At 33.6% G+C, this 24,465-nt stretch overlaps 1 protein-coding gene and 3 long non-coding RNA genes across 6 annotated transcripts; 3 read left to right on the forward strand and 1 right to left on the reverse strand.

Annotated features, from left to right (window-relative positions):
* Positions 1–1,766: 1,766 nt before the first annotated feature.
* On the forward strand, positions 1,767–2,778 carry LOC145114452 (uncharacterized). The gene is made up of 3 exons (XR_013711019.1): positions 1,767–1,926; positions 2,549–2,601; positions 2,742–2,778. It is a non-coding gene; the product is annotated as an uncharacterized LOC145114452 (long non-coding RNA).
* Positions 2,779–2,942: 164 nt separating this feature from the next.
* LOC145117182 (uncharacterized) lies at positions 2,943–8,619 on the forward strand. 3 transcript variants are annotated; one of them, XR_013712540.1, is made up of 12 exons: positions 2,943–2,989; positions 3,063–3,220; positions 3,341–3,398; positions 4,485–4,593; positions 4,684–4,760; positions 4,832–4,939; positions 5,013–5,144; positions 6,905–6,978; positions 7,105–7,195; positions 7,274–7,337; positions 7,435–7,480; positions 8,535–8,619. It is a non-coding gene; the product is annotated as an uncharacterized LOC145117182 (long non-coding RNA). The 3 variants fall into 3 exon arrangements; XR_013712539.1 differs by lacking the exons at positions 2,943–2,989; positions 3,063–3,220; positions 3,341–3,398 and adding an exon at positions 4,040–4,406; XR_013712541.1 differs by lacking the exons at positions 2,943–2,989; positions 3,063–3,220; positions 3,341–3,398; positions 6,905–6,978 and adding an exon at positions 4,040–4,406.
* Positions 8,620–17,100: 8,481 nt separating this feature from the next.
* Positions 17,101–18,693, forward strand: LOC145112870 (uncharacterized). The gene is made up of 4 exons (XR_013710670.1): positions 17,101–17,159; positions 17,869–18,028; positions 18,320–18,422; positions 18,505–18,693. It is a non-coding gene; the product is annotated as an uncharacterized LOC145112870 (long non-coding RNA).
* Positions 18,694–21,704: 3,011 nt separating this feature from the next.
* On the reverse strand, positions 21,705–24,113 carry LOC145114096 (GTP cyclohydrolase 1-like). Its single transcript, XM_079050103.1, has 2 exons — positions 23,228–24,113; positions 21,705–23,087 (listed from the first exon to the last, which is right to left on the reverse strand). The coding sequence occupies exons 1-2, from the start codon at positions 23,433–23,435 to the stop codon at positions 21,943–21,945; spliced, it is 1,353 nt and encodes a 450-aa protein (XP_078906229.1). The 5' UTR covers positions 23,436–24,113; the 3' UTR covers positions 21,705–21,942.
* Positions 24,114–24,465: the final 352 nt, after the last annotated feature.

Genomic DNA, 24,465 nt, shown 5'->3' on the forward strand with positions numbered 1-24,465 from the left:
TCAAGGGATAATAAAAGGGTAAATAGTTTATCTATGTAGATTCTATCTTCTGTTTTAAATGTAATACTATGATGAGAATTTGTTAATATATAATTTATTTGATATGTAATAGTAAACGGATGATTACCTTTTAGCATACAATTTTGTCTTAATAATTTGTATCATACAGTAATATTGTTACTTAAATTTTTATCTTTAAGACTTAATCCTAAATGAATATTAATATTAAATTTTATTTTTTCTTCGATTAAATTACCTTTTCCTTTTACAATAATACTTTCTTGATTATTAATTGTACGATCGTCTCTTATTTCTAATTCTAGTGGAGTATCTAAATCCCTAAAAGTACTTTTTAAAATTACTTGAATTGTTGATATATGAATATAGACGATTTTAATCTATCTATTTCTTTAATATTAGATAATCGATTTCTTATTTGTTGTTCATTTCTTATAGGTACGATAATATTTACTTGAGTTTATTCTATAGGTATAGGTTATTCTCTTATAATTTTTCCATAATATATAATATTTTTTCTAAAAAATAAGTTCTTTAAACTGTTATATTTAAAATTATGTTTTTCTGATAATGTAAAAATTTGTTTTTCGTATAGCATCTTTATTAATATTGTTTTTATTAATGAGGGCATCAAAAGTATATCCAGATTCATTTTATTCATTATTAATAATTATTGGTGAAATTTCTATTTCCTAAGATATATTTAACAAATTAAATTTGTTATTTTATCCTCAAGACTTATTATTTGTTCTTGTTGCCAATTTATAGTATTGTTTACTATACGTATTGCTTCAATATTATATATGCTATTAGGTATTGATGTGTTATAATATGTTTTTAAAGAAAAAAGAAGATTTTTAGCTTCTTTTATTACTTTACGAAAAAAGTTTAATTCTTGTTTACATATTTCTAGACTAGAAAAACTCATAATTCTAGCCTTGAAACCAAAATGAAATCAGTATAAATTATGTAAATTAAACAAAATGAAATTAGTATAAAATATGTATAATAATAATAATAATAATAATAATAATAATAATAATAAATATGATAATACATAGAATGTCTAACCTGAATGTTGCGTTTATAATTGATGATATAAATTTGAATACGAACTCTGTTATTCAGAAATATAAATTTCAACAGAGGAAAGCTTTGAGAATACTCAAGTCTTACACAAAATAACTCTGATTTATTCATAATGGGCAACACTCTATTTATATACATATAGACTCTTCGAGAGTCTGGCATACAATATGATTATAAATGACAAACGACAAACGTAGATTATTACAATCTATTATTGCAAGATACGACAAAATTACATTATTAGAATCTATTATTGTAAGATATTATTCTAAGATGACAAACACAATTATTCTTCTCACATATTACGACAAAATGACTCACATTGAAATTAATAGAGAAAATAGAAAAAACAAATGAAATTAATAGATAAAATATATAAAAAACAAATGAAAATGATAAAAACAAATGAAAATAATAAAAGAGTCATTTCATATTGGTCATGGACCAAATCCACCAAAAATTTATGATTTAGAACCAATGATGCAAGTAAAAAAACCTTTTGGACCGTTACACTTTTTTCTAACCGACCAAACTTTTTGGACCCGTTACTCATTTTACAAAACTCACAATCCGGAGACGTGCAAGTTAGAATGTTTTTAATTTTGGAAAGGTTTTATAAAAGACCGTTGGAATTGGGAAGCCAAAAGGTTTGGGTCGGTGTATTGGCGCATAAAATATACATTCTCCACTCTTCCTTCTTCACTTCACTTATCCCGCTTCGCTCTCCAAACACTGTCGGAGACGACTCATCGCGACCTCTGTAACTCAGCTCACCGGAGACACAAGCACCCCCACCCTTTGTAGGACACTCACAACCATGTCGGTAATCCTAAGAAGTTATCTGTAACTTTTCATTCTTATCATTTTTCTCTTTTCCCTTTTATTTTAGTTCTCTAGGGTTTTCTGTATTTCAGATGTTGTAATCTTCTCTGTATGTATGCATAAGAGAAAAATCAAAGCATAGTTGCGTTTTTTTTTTCAGTAAACTCTGGTTTTCTAATTGCACAAGTTGTATTGCAAGTTAAAAACATAAGGAAACCACATAGTTTTTCTGTAGTTTTGTTGATCGTTTCGTTAGGGTTTTCTCCTTTATCTTTTTATTGATTTTTTTTCTCTGTGAAATCTGATTTAGCGTGTTTGGTACGCTTGTTTCAGAATGTGTTCTTATGAATAACCAATTTTATCAGATCAGATCACGAATGTGTTACTCAAATCTCTTTTTGTGAATAACCAATTTTGGCTAACAACAACATTGTCATCATGGGTTATTATTAGGGTTACATAATCTGCCACATTTATCAACACATAGATTGACTCCCCATGGTACATAAATTTCTGAAGCTTAAGAAACCAATTTGTACTTTGCTAATTACTTAATATTAATATACATGCAAAATGTCTATTAGGGTAATAATGAAAAGCCTTTCCATATTGTTTATAGGCTTCAAATTGCAAATGTTGTATGCATCAGATGTTGGACAACCAAATGTTGAGGTATAAATTAATTTATTTGTTTACATATTCACAACATTCATCACATGTTACAATGATTTCCTATTAAGTAACTTGTTTACTAGCCAATTTACCCTTGTAGTATAAGTTGTTTGATTTAAAACTGGTTATTGCTGATGCAGGAAACAATGAGGATTCAGACTTGTACTTAGAACCATACATCACCTATATATATATATATATAAACTATACCCATCTGTAAGTTTTTACACACAATTCTAAGAGTTTAAATTTTATCATTTTAAAATTATTTTTAGTCCCTGCAGCTTCTCAACCTGATTTTGTATCAACATGGCTCCAATTTTTCAATAAAGAATTTGTATGCAATGTATCCTTTGCAGACCATGAAGCCTTTGATCATCTATTACATGTAAGTTTTTAAAGTGCATTGTTGCTCATTCTCCCATTTAAATTACACGGCTTTAATAGTAATGAATATGCAGGCCTTTTGGTTGTTTCTTCAAATGACACGGATCCTATCAACAGGTTTGTGGATCTTTTTAACATGAACCAAATTACCCCTGCTTCTTAATGATGGTGCAATGGATCCAAAGATTCCATTTTTTTTGGTCCACGACAACAAAGATGGATCAACAGAGAGGTTTTTTTCACTCCTTACATATCAACTTTATTATGATGTAAAAAGTATTGAATATATATGTGTGAATTTCATAATTGCATGTGATAAAGTGAAACTTGAATGACATGGATTTTTTGACAGATGTCTAATGCTTCTCCTGGTCAGCATCTTGGCTTTTTGCTCAGCAGAGAGGATGTGGGTGAGGTTCTTTCTGAAAAAAAAACAATTTTATATAATAGAATAACTATCCATAAATATAAACTTTTTAACCTTTCTCAATTGCATTAGTTGAAGGACATTATTCCTAACATGACCTGTTCTAAATCAGCATGTTGTTTTTCTTTCCTACGTTTTCTATTTTAATCCTAAGTGCAACTTAGGGCATGTGTGGTTCATGGGTTTCATAGAAATTTGAAGGAATTGGAATGGAAGATTCCTTAAGTTACACACTTGGTTGACAAAATGGATGGAATTGGATCCCATTAAACTCCCCCAAAATCTGTAATCAAAGGATTTTCCATATCTAGGGAAGAATTGGAATTCCTTTATTTATTTCTTCATTAAAAAGACTAAATTTGTCCTTACAACCCAAATATTGTTTTTTCAAATCTTGCGCCTTCTTTTTTCTCACCCCTAATTTATCTTAATATACAACTCTGTAAATGTAGATATTTATATTCAATTATTATATTATTAGTTATTTATTTTTCTTCATAAGTCATTTGTAATATCATATTACTTTTTCTTTTAATGTTTATGAAATTAGTGTATGCATGTTTGATGTGTATATAATTTGTGTTTAATAATTGTCTTATAAGTAAATCTTTTCCAGTAAATAGCAATTCTATTATTTTATAAAAAAAAAGTCACTAAATGGTGTTTTGGTCATTTAACATAATTTTCACTTCAAGATTTACAAACCAAACGCAAAACAAAACATGAATGGAATTGAAATCCTTTCCATTTCCTTTCAACCATACACATGACATATTCCAATTCCTTTGACAAATTCCATTCATTTCAAAATTATTTTGCGAACCACAAGTTACCTTACATTACTCTGAGATTAATTGCTATTCTTAATTCCAATCCCTTTGAGAAATTCCATTCATTACTCTGCAACAAGAAAGGGCTTTAGAAACCAATTACAAAATTTGGGGTTTAGAAAAGGAAAAGAAGATGCCCCCGAGAATCAAAGTGTTAACATGTATGTTTTTACCCTTAACACTAGAAAAAACTTCATACTTTTTATGTTCTTATTTAGTTTTTCTGTTAATGCTTAAAGGTACACTTTTAGTTCCATTGAATCTCAAATACCTTGCTTTATCAAATTACTGCCTTCAATCCACTGGTTACAACCTGACAAAGCATGGAAATGATATACAGGTGTACAGGTAGCTATAGCTATGAGTCTATGACCCTGTTTGTGTATTTCCAGAAATACCCCTCTGTTCCTAAAACTTGTGCTTATTTATTATCCTCAGGAAATGATGTGCTTATTTATTTAAAAGATGCTAAATATTGCATGGAAAATGTCTTCAGCACTTATTTAGTACGCCTGGTAATTCTTTACAGTTTATATTTGTTATTTGGTCAAGATTTTACTTATCTAAAAAGTGTACTTTCTTTTAGCAAATTGAGACATCAGGGAAGGGAAGGGAAATGGCACATGGTGTGGTCTTTGGTGGGATGAAATGTTAGAAACAAGTGGTCAATATAAAGAGGGTGCTGGTGTTTAAGGTAATAATCAATTCTCTTTTGTGAATAAAAATATAAATATGAGAATTTTGTGAACAACTTCAATCTTTTGCAGGAACCTCTTCGTTTAGCTGTGATGCTTGAACAAACATCTTATTGCTGTTACCTTTTAGCCAAACCAATTATATTTAGGAAGTATGGATTTCATCTCAATCTTTCTGATGATCTATACAAGAAATGTGATCAGGTATTGCAAATTTTGTTAATATTTTAATTGATAATTTTGTTTTACTATTAGTATTTAATAGATAATTTTCTTTAATATTTACTCATAATAGCAATGTATTTATAGCTTTTCATCCAAAAACAACAATCATTAACTTGAAAAAACACTAACAGGTTATTATTATTATTATTATTATTATTATTATTATTATTATTATTATTATTATTATTACTATACGAATTTCCGCGCGTTGCGCAGCGAAGATTAAAAATATATTGTTAAAATATTGAAAAATATATGTTTAAAATGGTTATGTAATTGACATTAACTTTGAGATAATATTTTTACACTAATTTATATATATATATATATATATATATATATATATATATATATATATATATATATATATATATATATATATAATCTCAATTATTTTGAACAATAATATTCATTGAAATCAACCCACATTCATCATTAATAGAATTAAATATAATTATCTATTTAGTATTATTTTTAACAATTATTATTATTGATTAATTATATTTTTACTGATGCAATCATTTTCTAATTTTAATAATGATGTTCATTTAAAATACAATTTATTTTATAGCTAAATGTAATTTATAATTTGATGTTATTATCATTTAAAATTGTTATTCATTAATTTTAAACCACTTATTATTAATAATAAGTTAAAGAAGACTTTTAAGAAACAATTAATATTATTATTAAAATGTGAAACATACACTAAATAATAAAGTGATAAGATAGACAATTTGCATTTTAAAAGAGACTTGCATGGATAATATAACATATCCATGTAATTTGATTTTATTATTTATAATTATTGCTTATTAATTTTAAAACCACTTATTATTATTAATAAGTGAAAGAAACATTTAAAAAACACTTATTATTATAATTAAAATGTTAAACATATACTAAAATATAAAGTGATAAGATTGACAATTTGCATTTTAAAAAAGGCTTACATGGATAATATAGATAATATGACATATCCATGATTTTTAATTAATTATTGTTTTGAAGCAACATGAACATACAAACATGTATACAATAGTTAATTAAATATTATATATATCACCTTCCATAACATATGATCGATAACATGAATCTAATCTAATTTACATTAAAATTTCAACCACAACATACAATGATTTTCTTAAAAGAATACTTAAATCAAGAAAATACAAAAAAGAATTAGTATATAACAAACTTACAAATTAAAAAATTTAACATAGTAACATGGCTCAAAAAATTGTTCAAAGCCCTCAAACCAACACAAAAAACTTTAGACTTGTTTTCTTTGTGAATTTTGTATGTGATTTGTATTTGTGTGTCTACTCAAAAAGATTGACCTTTTTATAGTAGAGTATCCATTAATTGTTTATTAAATATATTATATAAGTTATAAAACCTTTGAATTGTTAACCATTATTAAGAGACTTTTGAGTGGTATTCATTAACATAGGAGGTTTCCAAATGCATGAGGTGTTTGCAAATTTTTATTGGGGTTTCAAATGCATGAGGTTCAAGGAAAAATACTAGCTTTATAAGTATGTATGATTATTATTATTATTTTTAGCGGACGACAAGGGTTTTTCAAGAAGAGCATATTAGAAAACATCATATGCCAAGTGCAGTTGTGGTTGTGAATGTTTTATGTATGGGATGACTATGATAGATTGTTTTTCTTTTTACATTTGTTGGCAAGCAACTTAAGGCATAGTAATAGTGTATATGTATCTGGATTATAGGTCAAATCTTGGATACATACGTTTCACACATGGGGTTAATTTTGGGGATTATGTTTTAAAGGACCCTCACGAAGGTTAGGATTTGATACAAGTGGCATACCTTGGTATATAAGGTTTTAAAGGACCCTCCAAGGAAAATTAAGTTCATGACAAAACTGCTCTTTCTTTTTGGCTTACTTACTATATTTTCATTTGTGTAGGTCAACAACTTGAAATTGTTGGATGACATGGCAGAATTGAGTTCAGCCTACTGTGTTCCACAACTATATAACAGAGTATATGATGGATGGGGTATAAATGATTACTTTATGTATCTTTCAATCAGCAAGGCATATTGATGCTCAGTTACATGTGTGGTTGTTATTGTAGTGTTATAAATGCAGTGAAGAGGCAAGCATTATTTAATGAGGAGGCAAAAAGCAGTTTTTTAAAGGTAAAAATTTACAAAACTTCCTTCAGCACAAGGGAAGGAGGGTGCCTTGTAGTATTTAACAAAATAAAAGACAACTTACTTTCATTTATGCTTTCAGGTGCATCACCCTCCCCTTGTCTCCTGATGTCATGGATTTACTTAAGGTGTAAGTTATTTTTAGGGCTAAATGCAATATATAACAACTTGCTTTCATTCATTTGTGTTTTATTTCAGCATCCTAGTTTCATTTCTTTCTATTACAGTATTCTACTTTCAACTTTTTCATATGAAGACATTATACTTTAAAAAATTTACCCAATTATATAGCATACTACTTTTAGCTATTTTATTATTAGGACATTATACTTTTATAGATGTTTATAGCATTGTACTTTCATCTTTCTTTTTATTAGGGCATTTTGCTTTGAAAATTATACCCAATTATAGCATTTTCTTATTGTGACATTTTAGTATTGTACTTCCATTGTAATTTCAACTTTTTTATTATTATTGTTATAAAGGTGTTGCATTATGAAAGTTCTATGCATTTATAGCGTTGTACTTGTAATATTTCTTGTTAGGACATCATACTTTCAAAAATCTATCCAATCATAGCAATGAAAATTGCTCTGCTTTGTATTTTGATGGCATTGGTATAATTGGGTGGATTTTTACAAGTGCAATGCTATATATATAATAGAAATAAATGAAAGTAGGATGCTACAATACACAAATCAATGAAAGTACACATTTTTATTTCTTGCATTTAAACAAATATTGATGTATATATATAGTATTCATGTTTCAGAAGTAAAGTTTGTGGATCTCCCTGAGATATTAATAGTTACTTAAGTAATTCTTGAAAGATACCATTATTATTGAAGAAAGAAATTGCAATTAATGTTTTTTCTCGTTTCTCTTTCACTGATTTGCAATTTTGCTAGCAAAATAACTCTGGTCAAAATCTTGGATTAATCATTTGGTCCGAATGTGTTAGGTCTAACATATTGTAGTTGGTTTGTTTATGAGGTTTAACATATTGTAGTGTTGGCTGGCTAACAACAACACTGTCATCACAGGTTAATATTAAGGTCACATAATCTGCCTGCCACACACTTATCAACACATAGATTGATTCCCCATGTTATATAAATTTCTGAAGGTTGTAAGTAAAGCTTTATTTATGTATTTAATTTCTAATTTGTGGTTATTTGATAGGAAAAGATGGAGAAAAAGCTAAATGACCATATACGATGCCAAGGTAAATATATTGTCTCATACGTTTGTATGCTGTAGTTGAATGTTATTTAGATGCTAAGCTATAAAATCTTATATTAAAATATTATACTTTCATAATCTAACCTATGATATGAAGACATTGTCATTTTATTATTTTTCCTATTAAGTCACTGTACTTTGAAAAACTAAACATGTTTGGTTTTGGATACCATTTATAACATTATAAATTCAAATTTTTTATTATTAAGATAGTTTACTATCAAAATCTAACCAATTGCATGCAACATTATACTCCAAATCGTAACATTATATTTTCAAAATCCACCCTTTTAAGACATTGTAGTTTTAATACATTCTACTTTAGAATCTAAACTTGTTTAACCATGGTTACCAATTATAACGTTATACTTTATTTTTATTTTATTTTTCATATTAAGACACCATAGGTATTCATTAACAATCAATTTTTTAGTTTTTAACAGGCTTTGAGTAATTATAGTTCTCGTGTGTTAGTGAGTAATAAATACACTGTTAAATTTTTCATTTCTCTTATAGGAAGTTGCATGTTTCCATAGAATTGAATCTCACTCAAAAAAATGTTTAAGTGAATGAAATATATTTACGATGGTTTTTTTTTTTGGGTAATTATCATCCTAACGTTCTCTGGAAGGGATCCAAGAAGGTAACCATCATTTTGTAATTACTATGAAGCTTCATTGATTTAAATTTAGTCATGTAATGTTTTCTGTGTTGATTTTCATATTAAAAACATTAATTCTTTTTGAATAATGGCAACAAGAGAGGCAAAGATGAATCTATTAGACTAGTCTGTTTTTGTAATTATGTTATATTATGAGGTGGTCAAATGTAATGTTGTTTTGTATATATATACACCGATATCAATGAGAGGGGGATTGATTTTGGCCTTATCACATATTCTATTATGGTATCAGAGTATTACGTTCCTTCCTAATTAGCGCTAACCCTAATCGCCTCTCTCCCTCTCTTCTCGTTCTTCTTCTTTTGATCACCTCCACCACTCTCTAATGACAGGACCGACAGCCCCTCTTCACCCTGCACTCACTGTCACGAACATCAAGAATTACATACCAATCCTCCTTGATACGGATGACAGCCAATACACATCTTGGGCCGAACTTTTCAAGATACACTGTCGTGCGTTCCAGGTTCTTGATCATATCATACCACCTGCTTCATCTACTTCTGCCAAAGAAAAAGATCCTAAAGTCGATGAACAGTGGTCACACCTGGATGCCATTGTGTTACAATGGATATACGGGACGATTTCTAAAGATCTCCTCATAACCATTCTCTCGCTAGGAACCACCGCTGCCGCCGCCTGGAAGGCCATTGAAAACATCTTTATAGACAGTAAACCAGCCCGTGCTCTCCAGCTTCACCAGAAATTCGCAAATGTCAAGCTCGAAAACTTTCCTAACATGGCGGCATATTGCCAAGAAGTTAAAAATCTATCTGATCAGCTAACTAATGTCGAGGCTCCTGTAGAAAATCAGTGGCTTGTTCTACAGCTTATCTTCGGGCTCTCGGATCAATACGACAGCATCGCCACTCTTCTCCAACAATCCACTCCGTTACCCGACTTCTACACCGCCCGCTCTAAACTTTGTCTCGAGGAAACCAGAAAATCGCTGCATAACCCACCCGTCACCGCCCTCATTACCTCCATCACCGCACCAGCAACGAACGTCGTCGGCACAACCTCCTCTGATCAGCGGGACAACGGAACATATTCTCAGTCGCAGCAGCCCCGGTCCTCTGGTCGGGGCCATTCGGATGGATCTTATCGTGGGCGGGGTCGAGGTGGACGGGGCAGAGGACGGGGACGCGGACGTGGGCGCGGTTTCTCCTACTCCCAACAACCTCCATGGTATTTCTGGAATGCACCAACATGGACCACTCCACCGGTTCCTTATCCCACTGCACCACAACAGCGATACCCGATGACACGCCCTCCTGCCGCCGACATTCTCGGACCTTCTCCGGCACATGCTTACACCTCAGAAGCTTCGTACACCCCTACCAACATTGAGCAAGCCATGCATACCATGACACTCAACCCCGACCCCAACTGGTACGCTGACACGGGCGCGACAAATCACATGGCAAACACGACAGGTAAAATCTCAACTTACTTCAATAATAGCGGACCAAATCGTATCGTTGTTGGCAACGGCTCTTACATTCCGATACATGGCTCCGGACACACCACACTTCCACCTCCCTTCCCTCCTCTCAAACTCTATAATATCTTACATGCTCCTCATCTTATTAAAAACTTGTTATCTATTCGTCGCCTTACAACAGATAATTCCGTTGCCGTTGAATTTGACCCTTTTGGTTTAATTGTGAAGGATTACCGGACGCAGATTCCTATCCTGCGATGTGATAGCACCGGAGATCTTTACCCTCTCACACAACTAAATGCACAAGTTACTAGTCCGTTTGCTTTTGCTGCTCTGTCTCAAGACCTTTGGCATCGTCGTTTGGGACATCCCGGCTCCTCTTCTTTATGCATTTTGAATAAAAACAACTTTATTTCTGTTCGTGATTTTTCTGATAAAAACATATGTCAGTCTTGTGTGTTTGGAAAACAAATAAAATTACCTTTTTATGCTTCTACATCTTTTACCTGTTTACCTTTTGATATTGTCCATAGTGATCTTTGGACCTCCCCCGTGCTTAGTTCGGGAGGTCACCGCTATTATGTCTTGTTTATTGATGATTTCACAAATTACCTATGGACTTTCCCCCTGTCTAACAAATCACAAGTTTTCTCCATCTTTCTTGCTTTTCACAAACATATCACCACTCAATTTGAACGCCCAATAAAAACCTTTCAATGTGATAACGGCACGGAATACAACAACCAATTCTTTCACAATTTTTGTACATCCAACGGCATGGCTTTCCGATTCTCTTGCCCTCACACATCACCTCAAAATGGAAAAGCCGAAAGAACCGTTCGCACAATTAACAACATGGTTCGCACCCTCCTTTCTCATGCATCTTTGCCCACCTCCTTTTGGCACCATGCCCTTCAAATGGCCACATACATTCTCAACATACTTTCACACAAAACTAAACACTACTCCACCCCTACTTTTCTTCTTTTTAGCAAACACCCCACATACAATCACCTTAAAGTCTTCGGCTGCTTATGCTTCCCTTTAACACCTTCCACTTCCATCAACAAACTTCAAAACCGGTCCTCCCCCTGTGTGTTTCTCGGATACCCCTCCGGGTACAAATGCTATGATCTTTCTTCCCGTAAAATCATTATCTCTCGACATGTCATTTTTGACGAACATGTCTTCCCATTCGCCAAACTTCATTCGTCTCCACCAACATATAACTTTCTCCATTCTGACTTACATCCTACTGTCTGGGATTCAGTTTCTTATCCCACCGCCCAAACTACATCGTCCCCTCCTACTCTTTCTCACACCTCTCCTTACAGCAGCCCACCACCCTCTTCCTCCAAACCTACAACCCCACCTCCTTCCACCACAGTCGGCGCACCACCCTTACTCCACACCTACTCACGACGCCGACCATCTCACACTCATTCGACTACTACCCAAACACATGTCGAGCCTTCTCCTGCCTCCCCTCCTCCTCTACCCACTCGCACCATGACCACCCGCAGCATGTCTGGGATCACCAAAACAAAACAACCCACTTCTCTTCACACCTCCACTACCACCGCCATAGCTCCCTTACCCAGCAATCCAACCGAAGCCATCTCCGTACCGGAATGGAACCATGCCATGACTGACGAGTTTAACGCTCTTATCGATAATAATACTTGGGATTTGGTACCTCGGCGTCCAAATATGAATATTATTCGCTGCATGTGGATTTTTAAGCACAAAACTAAAGCTGATGGGTCACTAGAGCGCTACAAAGCGCGTTTGGTCTGTGATGGCAGGTCACAACAAGTGGGGATTGATTGCGATGAAACTTTTAGTCCGGTAGTAAAACCGGCTTCCATTCGCACGGTGCTTAGCATTGCTTTACATAAACGGTGGGTCATAAACCAACTCGATGTAAAGAATGCATTTCTTCACGGACACCTTTCTGAGACAGTTTTCATGCACCAACCTCTTGGGTTTCGGGACTCTACGCACCCTAATCATGTTTGCAGGTTGAAGCGCTCACTTTACGGTCTAAAACAAGCACCCCGTGCGTGGTACCAGCGCTTCACTGACTATGTTACCACTATTGGTTTTCAACATAGCACATGCGATCACTCCCTCTTTATTTACCGCCACGGCCCGGATACAGCATACCTTCTCCTTTATGTGGACGATATCATCTTCACCGCCTCTTCTACGTTATTGTACACCCGGCTATTTTCATGTCTGTCATCTGAGTTCGCTATGAAAGACCTCGGGCCCTTACACTATTTTCTTGGCATTTCTGTCAAGCGAGACGTTGCCGGCATGTTCCTCTCTCAGGAAAAATATGCCTCGGATATCATTTCTAGGGCCAAAATGGAGAACTGCAATCCAGTACAAACCCCGGTCAATATAGCAGGAAAACTAAGCAATGACGCAGGCAGTCTTATCGATAATCCCTCCACCTATCGTAGCCTTGCTGGGGCTCTTCAATACCTGACTTTCACCAGGCCCAACATTTCTTATGCTGTCCAGCAAGTGTGCATGCACATGCACGCCCCAAAACATGCTCATTGGGATGCTCTCAAACGCATTATCCGTTATGTTAAAGGCACCGTTCGCATGGGCTTACACATGTCTACGAGCTCCCCAGCCAACCTCGTCTCCTACACCGATGCAGACTGGGCAGGTTGCCCAGACACCAGGCGCTCCACTTCTGGCTATTACGTTTATTTAGGGGACAACTTGGTCTCCTGGTCTTCCAAACGCCAAACAATTATCTCTCGCTCCAGCGCCGAGGCAGAATACCGAGGGGTCGCTAATGTCGTAGCTGAAATCTATTGGCTGCGTAACCTATTACTTAAGCTTGTTATGCCACCAAAACACGCGTCACTGGTTTATTGTGACAATGTCAGCGCCATTTATCTCTCTCAAAACCCGATTCAACATCAACGTACAAAGCACATTGAAATCGACATTCATTTCGTTCGTGAAAAAGTGCAACGTGGCCAGATTCGGGTGTTACATGTGCCCTCCCGGTACCAGTTCGCTGACATTTTCACGAAGGGCCTCCCACGAGTTTTGTTTAACGATTTTCGGTCCAGTCTAAGCATTTGTGAACCTCCACCTTAGACTGAGGGGGTATATTAGACTAGTCTGTTTTTGTAATTATGTTATATTATGAGGTGGTCAAATGTAATGTTGTTTTGTATATATATACACTGATATCAATGAGAGGGGGATTGATTTTGGCCTTATCACATATTCTATTAGAATCCTCAGATGATGCATCAAGTTTCTTTACCAATGATGATGGATATCACCAAATTGGTTATGATAACAACAAGCCTCAAAACTTATGTTAAATTTTTAAGGGAAATTGTGGGAAATAACAAATAAGGGTGTTATCATTGAATCTCAAATAAGGTTAATTATGCCTTCATGTTAGGAAATTGTGAACTTGCTTTATCAACCTACCACCTTTTATCCACTGATTACTAGCTCACAAAGCATGGAAGCGATATGCAGGTAGCTACAAGTCTATGACCCTGTTTGTGTATTTCCAGAAATACCCCTCATTTTCCTAAAACATGTGCTTATTTATTACTTCGGGAAATGGTGTGGTCTGTGGTGGGTTGAAATGTTAAAAACAAGTGAGTAATATAAAGAGGTAATAAACAATTCTCTTTTGTGAATAAAAATATTTTATACGAGAATTTTGTTAAAAAAACTTCATTTTTTTGCAGGAACCTTATCATTCAGCTATGATGCTTAAACAAGCATTTTATTATTGTTACTTTTTATCCAAACCAAACCAGTTATGTTAAGTACGGATTTCATTTTTAAAATCAACCATATTACGACATTGTTTTAATTTCTTTTTTCTAGTAAGACAATGTAATTCAAATTTCTTTACTGTTTTGATTTTTTTTTTTTTTTTTGAAAATCTAACTACTTTTAATATTATACTTTCAAAATCCAACCTATTAAGAAGTTGTATATTTTTCATGTTAATCTAAAGGCTAAACTTGATTAGCATTATACCTTCACTTATTTTCTATTAAGATTGTACTTTCAGTTTTAACATCATACTATTCTATATGGCATTATACCTTCGAAATCTAATATATTAACACACACTTGACCCAATGTACCTTTTTTTTATCTTCTATTATGACTTTTTATTTTGAATGTTAACCTTTTAAAGATATTATACAGTACTTCTATAAATCTAAATTTCTTTTATTTTGGTCATTTCTGTTGCGTTTCTCCCCGTTTCATGACTCTGTAACCCAATACCAATGAAACTCTAGGAACTTGGTATGGTTGAGATGATTATGTCTGCTAAAACCGGGACTTTAACTTGTGACAAAATGGAGTTCATGAAATACTCCATGAAGAGGATGCTAAAGCAGCTATTGCTATCTCTGTATCAGAAGCTACACAGATGGATTGAACTTACCTAATTTTTCCTTATACATGTTCATATCAGTTTATCTTTCTAATGTTCTGATTTGTTAAATGTGCAGACAACTGAGATTCTTCATTTGTTAAAGCAGATCAAGGAGAAGCTGATCAAATGGTAAATAATTAACAAATTTAAACAGTATAAAATGCAACTTTATAATTTAAACTAAGACAATAGTACAGTTCCTTTATGATATTTGGCATGCCATAAAATATTACATATATTAAAATGGAAAAAATGCCATAGGAACGAAATACATATATGTATTTCCATCCAGGTTTTTGACTCTTTACTTTTAAGTCCAACTGAATTTTGGAGAAAAAAAAGATTATATCAGATTGTGTATTTTTCCAGATATGAAGCACGTAACCTTTTTATTTTTTTTCTCAAGAAGTGTTGGCACTGATAATGTGCTACCTGGATTTGTGTCTATATCTATGTTTGACCTAATAAAAATGCTTTTATTTAGCGAAGAGTTCAATCTATTTTTTATGTTAAAAGTTAACTTAATTTAAAAGTTATTGATGTGCAATTGGTAGTTAAGTGATGCTTTCTTGTGTGTGGGTTTTGAAGTGTATAAATCTTTGCTAATTAATGTGAATATGTAATTGTAGTTCGGTAGTTGAAATTCATGCAACTTTGTTGCAATTCGCATGCTATTCTTTTCACTAACCGAAAATTATGCATACAGAAATGGAGATTATAAGTAATAACAGATAGTAGTATGTTACTTAATCAGTTCATGTTGCTTTACCTTGACTTTATTTCATGGTTTCTCAACCACTTTTGGTACCTGGCTCATCACCTAGATGTTAAATTTATGATGAAGTTTAAACAAAATTTCATCATAAATTTATGACTTAAAGTAAATATTTAAGAACCTGGATGGAAATCTATAAAGTCAATGAGATTAAGAACACTGGTTTCTTTGATATAGAGGCAAACTTTGACATTTTTTGATTTTAATTCAGCCGAATATTAAATGTACAAAGACCCTTTTCAACACCACCAACTCTACAAATCCCATCACCTACCCCCACCCCTCGTTGGTACTACTTTTCTGAATGGTGTTGGTGCTTAAATCTTGAAATGTCAAACTGTGTGCATCTTGTAGCTTTTCAATGGTGATGAAGAATTGAAATATATTTTTTTTATAATAAGCACAAGTAACTTGTTTCAATTTTGGTAACTGATTGTAATTGTTTTTTTTCTTCAATTTTGCTCCTTATTTGAGGTTTGTAACATTTTTTTTATCCTTTTTCCAAGTAAAATGACAATAAATTGCAAAAATCAGCTATACTTGACCAAAATTAGCCACAATACTAGGAACAAGGACCGGAAATGTTACAAGAATCTCAAATAAGGACCCAAATTTATAAATTTGTTTTAAATAGGGGCCAAAAGTGTATTTTTCTCTTTTTTCTAAGTTTGTGTGCTTTATGTTCTTCTGACAAGTTTTGCCTTTTTGTATCAGATAAAATATGCAATTTGTGCATACAAGAAATGCACTTTCTTTTTTTGTATAAAAGGAACAACATGGAATCATATCTAAATGAGTTATTAAAGTCTTGATATAATACGCCAAATTGGTTGAAAATTACGTTATTTCAGGTTTCCACTAAAAGCTGTGAAAGTTATGCATGTTGTGGCGTTAAGAAGCGAATAAAGTTCCACGATCAACACCAACCCCCCCCCCCCCCCCCCTCCCTCTTGTGCAAGGTATGCGCTAATCAATGGTATCTCTCATTAAGGCATAAGAATAAAAAAAAAAATTATGCGAATATACATGATATTATATATTATTACAATGTATGTATACTATACTATTATACCATGTATATTTTGTATTTTGCCAGCCTTATTTGATTTTCTGATTTGAAACAGCTCATGTGCTACTTTGAGAATAGATTGATCGAAAGTGTTCATGAGATACTATTTCACAGAAGGCATGAATGATTAAGGAAATTTGAAGCTTTGGTAAGTTGTTATATTTAAGCCTTATTTCATGGTTTCTCAACCGCTTTTGGTACCTGGGTTGTCACCTAGATGTTAAATTTATGAAAATGACCATTTTGTCTCTGTCTTCTTCGTCTCTTTCATTTCCATTTTCAAGGAGCATGATGAAATTTCAACAAAATTTCTCTCTTTCCTTAGAAACTATTGTCATATATGTTGAAGGAGCATAACTAAACCCTAAATCCTTAAAAGTAGAATCTTTTTGAAAATATGGTTCTCATTTCATGTTGTGATAATCTTGTGTTTGGTCTCTGGGTCTCAACTTTAGCAGCCCATCTGTTAAATTTATGATAATGACCATTTTGCCAATGTCTTCTTCTTGTTTTCTATTTCCATGTTCAAGGAGCATAGCTTAACCCCCAACAAAATTCATCATTTTTCTTAAAAAGTATCTGTCATATACGTTTAAGGAGCATAACTATATCCTATAATCCCTGAAAAGTTTCTCTAAAAAGGAATATTTTTTGGTACTCATTTCCATGGGTCGTCAACTTTAACAAAACAGATATTAAATATTTCAACATGACCATTTTGCCCTTGTCTTCTTCATCTCTCTCGTTTCCATGTTCAAGCAGCATGATTAGCACCCCAACAAAATTCATCTCTTTCCTTAAAAAAAGTTGCATATGATATCTGATATGCTTAAAAATTATTGTTGTTTTTGTTTCAGATCATCAGAAGACACGAATGTATTTCCTGTGAATAACTTTCATCTTCAAAACAACTTTGTCTTCATTGGAGCTTCCAAGATCTCTCTCTTGCGAATGGAACACCTTCATCTTCATTCAGAGGCTCTCCCTATGATAACAATTAGAAGATACTTCCTTAAAGTATGTTTTTGTAACACTTTTACTCCTTGTCAAACATGAAATGACTATAGTACCCTTATCAATTCTTTTTGAATTGTTTTTATTATTTTTAATAAAAAAGAGTGAAACGGTTAAAAAAGAAATTGCTAAGGTTATTACAGTCAATTGATGTCTGATAAGGACTAAAAGTGCTACAAAAACATAAAATAAGGACTGTTTGTATCCAAATTGAAAAGTCAGGACTTGATTCAAAAAAATTATATAACCACATGGACCAATTTTGTAATTTACCCCGTTATTTTTGTTATACAGTGGTCAAATTTTTTGGTATATGAAGGCCGGGTCATGGGTCATGGATCCAGATGCTTTAGAAAAGAGAATATTCTACGGGGGAGTGGAACACTTGCAAAAAGAGGTTTTCTTATTTGGTACAATTTATGCGTTTACCCTTTTGGCTAATTTTAACGAAATTTATTAATAATGACTTGTAATTCCAGTTTTTTGGCACTTTTAACGGGATCTTATTCATACGATTCAACATACGGAGAGATGAAGTATATATGTTGTCTCACATGACTATATATCAAAACCAATGGCAGGCAAGGCAAATGACTATTTCACCCCCATCCTTGAAGTCCAAAATTCCTCAATCTCCATCTTAAACTCTTATCAAACCACAACTAAAACAAAATTAGGATCAGCAAACTAAAATTATTATTAGGTTGGATTGTTTATTTATTTATTTTGTTTTAATTTTTGAGTTTTTATTGAGTTTCGTTTGGTTTTTATGATTTAAAATGAAGGAGATTGAGAAGATGAAGATAAGGGCAAAAAAGTCATTTTACTTAAAACTAATCAGTCATTTTTTTGAACACCATCAAGTGACATAGACGAACCTTGCAACAAAGTTAAATTTGTTTGTACAATATTTAATATATATATATATATATATATATATATATATATATATATATATATATATATATATATTTTTGTCACAGGGCATGAGTGACCTTCTCTCTCCAATATCATTAATCATGAAAGATGAATTATAATCTTTCTGGTGTTTTGTTTCTTTAATAGAAAGATTAGGTCCAAATTTCAACCATGATCAACACGGCATGCACTCAACTCTTTGCACCATCGAAGGTCCTCGATTACTCCCTCTATCAGAATATATACCAAGGGTATTTTGGTCATTTAATAAAAAAGAAAGAAAGAAACTGAATTCCTTCCACCTGCCCTATGAAATGGTTGAAGTCCATCAAATATGAAATTCGAAGTAATTTGACAATGTTGAATTCCGTCCAATTTACAACCAAATGCACCATTGAACGGAATGTCGAATTCCAATTCCACAGGAATCCATAATTCCAATTCTTAGCTGCAATTATTAAACATGGATTTCAAGAAATCCGACAGAATTGAATTTCATCTAAATTGGCAACCAAACACGTCGTGAAATGGAATCTCGAAATCCAACCCTGTCGGAATCTGCGATTCCATTAAACAACTAGTTCAAACAATATGACTGCTTGAATTACTTCTGTTTCCGTTGGATTCTGATCCAATTCAAAAGGCAAGTAAATTTACTCTTCTATCTTAACAGCATGATTAACACCCCAACAAAATTCATCTCTTTCCTTAAAAAAAAGTTGCATGTGATATCTGATATGCTTAAAAATTATTGTTGTTTTTGTTTCAGATCATCAGAAGACACAAATGTATTTCTTGTGAATAACTTTCTTCAAAGAACTTTGTCTTCATTGAAGCTCCTTCCAAAACCTCTTGCAAGTTGCAAATGGAACACCTTCATCTTCATTCAGAGGCTCTCCCTCTGATAACAATCAGAAGATACTTACTTGATACAGTTACTACTTCATAAGACAATCATTCGGGCAGCGGGCAGCAAAACAACTACCCAAGATCCTTCCATTAAAGTTTCTCTCTTATGACAAGGTTTGCCTGGGAAACAACTTCCCAACTCTTCTAAGACAACATTGTTGATGGTCAAAGTCAAAGTAAGAGTCAAAATGAAATAAGGAGAAATAATTGGGCTTCCAAAGACCACCAGCCTCTTGAAATGGCCCTCCAAGGAGAAATAATTGAGGTAATTTGATAAGGATTAACAAATTAGGGATGAAGCAATGTAAAGGAAATGAGACACAATAACAATGGAGGAAGGAATATCTTGATAACAAAATGCAAAATAAGAACATAACCAGGGAAAACGTCCCTCTCTCACACACACACAAGAATGTGGAGCCAGCACAATCATGCACACAAAATAACAGAATGACCACTAACAAAATCCTCCTGCTCTATTTATTCTTACATTCTCACTCCTCCAACTAATCAGCCACTTTTCTCACTTGACCCTTTTACCCTTCTGGAATATACTTTCCAGATCCTTGGTTTATTAACATCGTGACTACCCAAGTATGAATTTGCATCATAATTCATATCAGAAAATAAATTAAGAAAAGCTGCTTTTGTATCAAAAATAATTAGGCTGTCTCATATAATTATTATTTTTCATTTATTTTTGGAAGTTTGATAAATTATCACTGGTCTTATGAAGAGGTAACACACATTTGTTTTTAATTTATTTATACAGGAAATTTCAGGAAATAGCAATATACTTACTTCATTCTTTTTACCAATGTAGGGAATATACTTTATGTTATACCCATGTTAGCGATGTGTAACCCATAATAGCTACATACTTGCATTTTTTTACAGATAAAAGCATTGTACTTGCAGTTATGGCAACATACTTAGATCTCCTTACCAATAATTGCAATATGCCAATATGTAACAAATAAACTACATTGCCCACATCAGTAGGGAAATCAAATTATATTGTTATTGCAGGTAAAAGTTTAAGTATGCTTGCTAATATGGATAAAGAATAATGTACATTGCCTATATTGGTAAAAAGAGTAAAGTATGTTACAATTTTGTCCTTGTGATATTTCAAAATACAGTTATGGTTTTGATCTAGACATTTCATTTGTTGCACAAGTGGTCCTTAAAGTATAGTTTTGTTGCAAGGTTTGTCCCTGGTACTAGTACTGATAGTGTTACAAAATGTCCTTCAAGTCCAAGTAAAATAACTATGTCTTAAACTCCTCAATTTCCATCTTAAACTCTTATCAAACCAAAACTAAAACAAAATTAGGATCAGCAAACTAAAATATTATTAGGTTGGGATTTTTTTTTTTTGGGTTTTGATTGAATTTGGTTTGGTTTTTATGATTTAAAATGAAGGAGATTCAGAAGATGAAGATAAGGGGAAAAAAGTTATTTTACTTAAAACAAATCAGTCATTTTTTTGCACACCATCAGTGACATGGACGAACCTTGCAACAAAATCAAGTTTGTTCATTAATTTATTTTTTGTTTATTTCAAAAAAAAAATTATATAAAAAATCTAGTTTGATGTTTGTTGTAGTTTTTCCTAAAAATTGTGGAATTTTGGTTTGGGTTTAATAAATCTAGTTTAAAAGAAATAGATGTCATTTTTAAACATGTTTGAACTTTCCATTTAATTCTTGTTTATACATTTAAATTGAATTGGCCATTTAGATTAAGATATTTTCAAGGAATGCTAGTAAGATTTTTGAATAACTTAATTAGTTTTACCAAAGTAACAAATGATGTTTCATGTTTGTGAACTTGCGAGAGAAGGAGAACGTGGTCGGAAAACATGTTTTCTTTTAATACAATCTTTCAGTCAACTTTCAAAAACCTGAATAATGATACCCCATACCTCATCAAGAATTTGAATAAAAAAACCCATACCCATAAAGTGGTTGATAGAATGAATAATGATCCATTGCAACAACAGGACCAGCATCAGAATATCTACCCTAACAATTTGATGAATTCCCACAAAATAATGATACAAAATATATGCGAAATTGAGCCCAACCCTACAACGAGTCTGGAATCAATTCTAAAAACTCCGCTCGTGCAGCCGGGTCATGCGAAAACCGACCCAACACCGCAATTGTACCCGTATTACTACCAAACTTTTCAATCCCTCTTGAGATCATACACGTATGATTCGCTTCCACTACAACAATTATATCTCCACCCAATAATCGAGAAACAGTCTCAGCAATCTGCCTCGTGAGTCGTTCTTGAACTTGGAGTTTAAAACCATGAAAATGTACAACCGATTGTAGAATAGATTTCAAAATCGGGCTCACTTCTTCACTCGATACATACCCAATATGAACCGACCCGTAAAACGGAAGTAAATGGTGCTCACAAAGCGACCATAACGATAAGTTCAACTCCGATCTAATCTTGCAATTCGTTGGGCTTGTGGTTTTCAATGGGCCCAAACCAAGCCCGTTTAATTTCATCTCCAATTTTGAATCTTTAAAGTTAGATAGCCATTTTACAAACCGGGTTGGGGTTCCCGTGAGTTCTTTTCGACCCGGGTCTTGACCCAATGACCGTATAATTGAGGTGACCGCGGTATCCATGGGTGAAACACCGGGTCCGGTTTTGACCCGTGACAGGCACGGGCACCAAGAATCTTTATTGGTGGTTTTTGAATGGATGTTATCTAAAGTTATGTCCCGGCGTCGTAAAAGACCGAAAAAATCGATCCAATTGGCGGAATCTGGTTTTCCGAAAGAGCCGGAACCGGAATTGACTATTACGTTGACCCATCTTTTTTGGTTGGAATCGAGAAAAGCGGAATGGGAATCAGGGAAGTGGATGTGTGAGCAGTGGAGAACAACAGCAACACCGGTTGGGTTGATTCCGTGTTGTAAACCGTTGCAAATCTCGTCAGCTAACCGTTGTGGATCTTGGAGGCGTTTTGTGAAGATATCGGCTACACGGGAAAGTTTGCTAAGGCCCACAACTCGTTGACCAGATGGAATGTAACCTATGTGACATTTGACCTGGAATGGGAGCAAACAAGACTCGCAGTATGAGAAGAGATCGAGATCTCTAACAAGAACAAGTCCACCAGCTCCTCCGGCATGGCCAATTCCGGTTTCTAATCCCAATTCCGGGAATAACGCACCTTGGACTATGTCTTTCACGTTTTGTTTATAGCCTGGATAAGAGCAAGCATACCCAAAAAAACATTACAACCAAACATACATAAAACACCATTTTTGATTTTCCCTATTCGAAAAGGAAACATTCAAACCACAGTAATTCAACATATATCTTCACAATAAGAAAAGAGCTAACCTCTGGTTCCTTCACGAAGGGCTTTAGCAACACGAAGAGGGGTCTTCCTAAGACCTTCTCTATTGATGTCTTCACCCAAACCCTGTAACAAAACCTTCACAGCATCTTCAATGGCTACAGTCTCTGGTTCTTGCTCAAAACCACAACCACCAAGCTTCACTCCATTTTCTAGCACCACATTGTAGTGACCCTCATCCAAGGCTCCCATTGAAAGAGAAGCCTTAAAACCCAAATCGGATCTAATCTAAAATCTAAATATAATAAAAACCCTTTCTTGATTTATCAATAAAGATTGTATCTTTGAGTAAAAAGATCCAAAAATCGAAAACCCAGATCGAAAATCAGAAGAGCAGGTTAAAGAAACGTCAAGACAAGAAATAAACCAGCCAAATAGAAGCACTTTTTGGAAGATTAAGATAAAGAAAGGTGGCCACTGGTTAGGGATATGGAGGATGGGGTTGTGAAAATTACGAGAGAAATGATAAACAAGTTGGAGAGAATAAGAGTCAAAGATGTGCGTTTTGTGAATGTAATTTGTGTGAATTATATAGAGATGAAGGGTATGTATGACGTTGATTTTGTAATGGTTTTTATTCGTTTATTAAATTGAATAATAAAAAATCAAGAAATAGATCCAATCCCAACCTTGGATCTTCTAACTCCTTGGTGAATGAAGGTTATCGGCGGTTGTGTCTTTTTTCACCAGTCTTGAAGTGGGACCCTTGTGCAAGATCTGGGGTTGGTGATCCATCGTTTTCAATCTGTTACACACTTGCATGGTGTTTGTGCCTGTGGATATATAGATACATGGATGTATATGTATAGGTATAATGTGAGAGAAATAGATGGAAGAGATTGGGGGTGGTGGGAGGTCAAAAGGTGGGATGTGTGCTGGAGTGGGGTTTATAGGACTCACCCACCGCCTGATGGGAACCGGGTCGAATAAACGCGTCGGGTCAAAGAGATGATGACATGATGACCATGATCTTGATGATGGAGGCCACCAACCCACCATAGAAATGGAGTTGGACTTTAATAATAGTGATTGGGTATTTGGAAAAAAAAAAAAAAAAATCATTCCCATAGATTCCGGATCAGAGAACAGTAAATACTCCAATAACATTTTATTTTATTGTCTTTGTTTTTATTTTTTTTAAATATTACAAAAGGGCCACTATCTCTCTCTTTCTCTCTCTCATTTGAAAAAATAGAGACCGGTCTCAATAAAGAGAAAGAGT

Source organism: Lactuca virosa, chromosome 5 (assembly GCF_052849685.1).
Source record: "Lactuca virosa cultivar CGN04683 chromosome 5, Lactuca_virosa_CGN04683_v6, whole genome shotgun sequence".
Taxonomy (NCBI): Eukaryota; Viridiplantae; Streptophyta; class Magnoliopsida; order Asterales; family Asteraceae; genus Lactuca; species Lactuca virosa.

What these genes read in the sequence shown, in the direction of transcription:
- LOC145114096 (XM_079050103.1), bottom strand. Translation starts at nt 23,435, where the DNA reads ATGGGAGCCTTGGATGAGGGTCACTACAATGTGGTGCTAGAAAATGGA. An exon ending in CCTTCGTGAAGGAACCAGAG is followed by an intron (nt 23,088 to 23,227) that starts GTTAGCTCTTTT and finishes GCTCTTATCCAG; the next exon opens with GCTATAAACAAAACGTGAAA.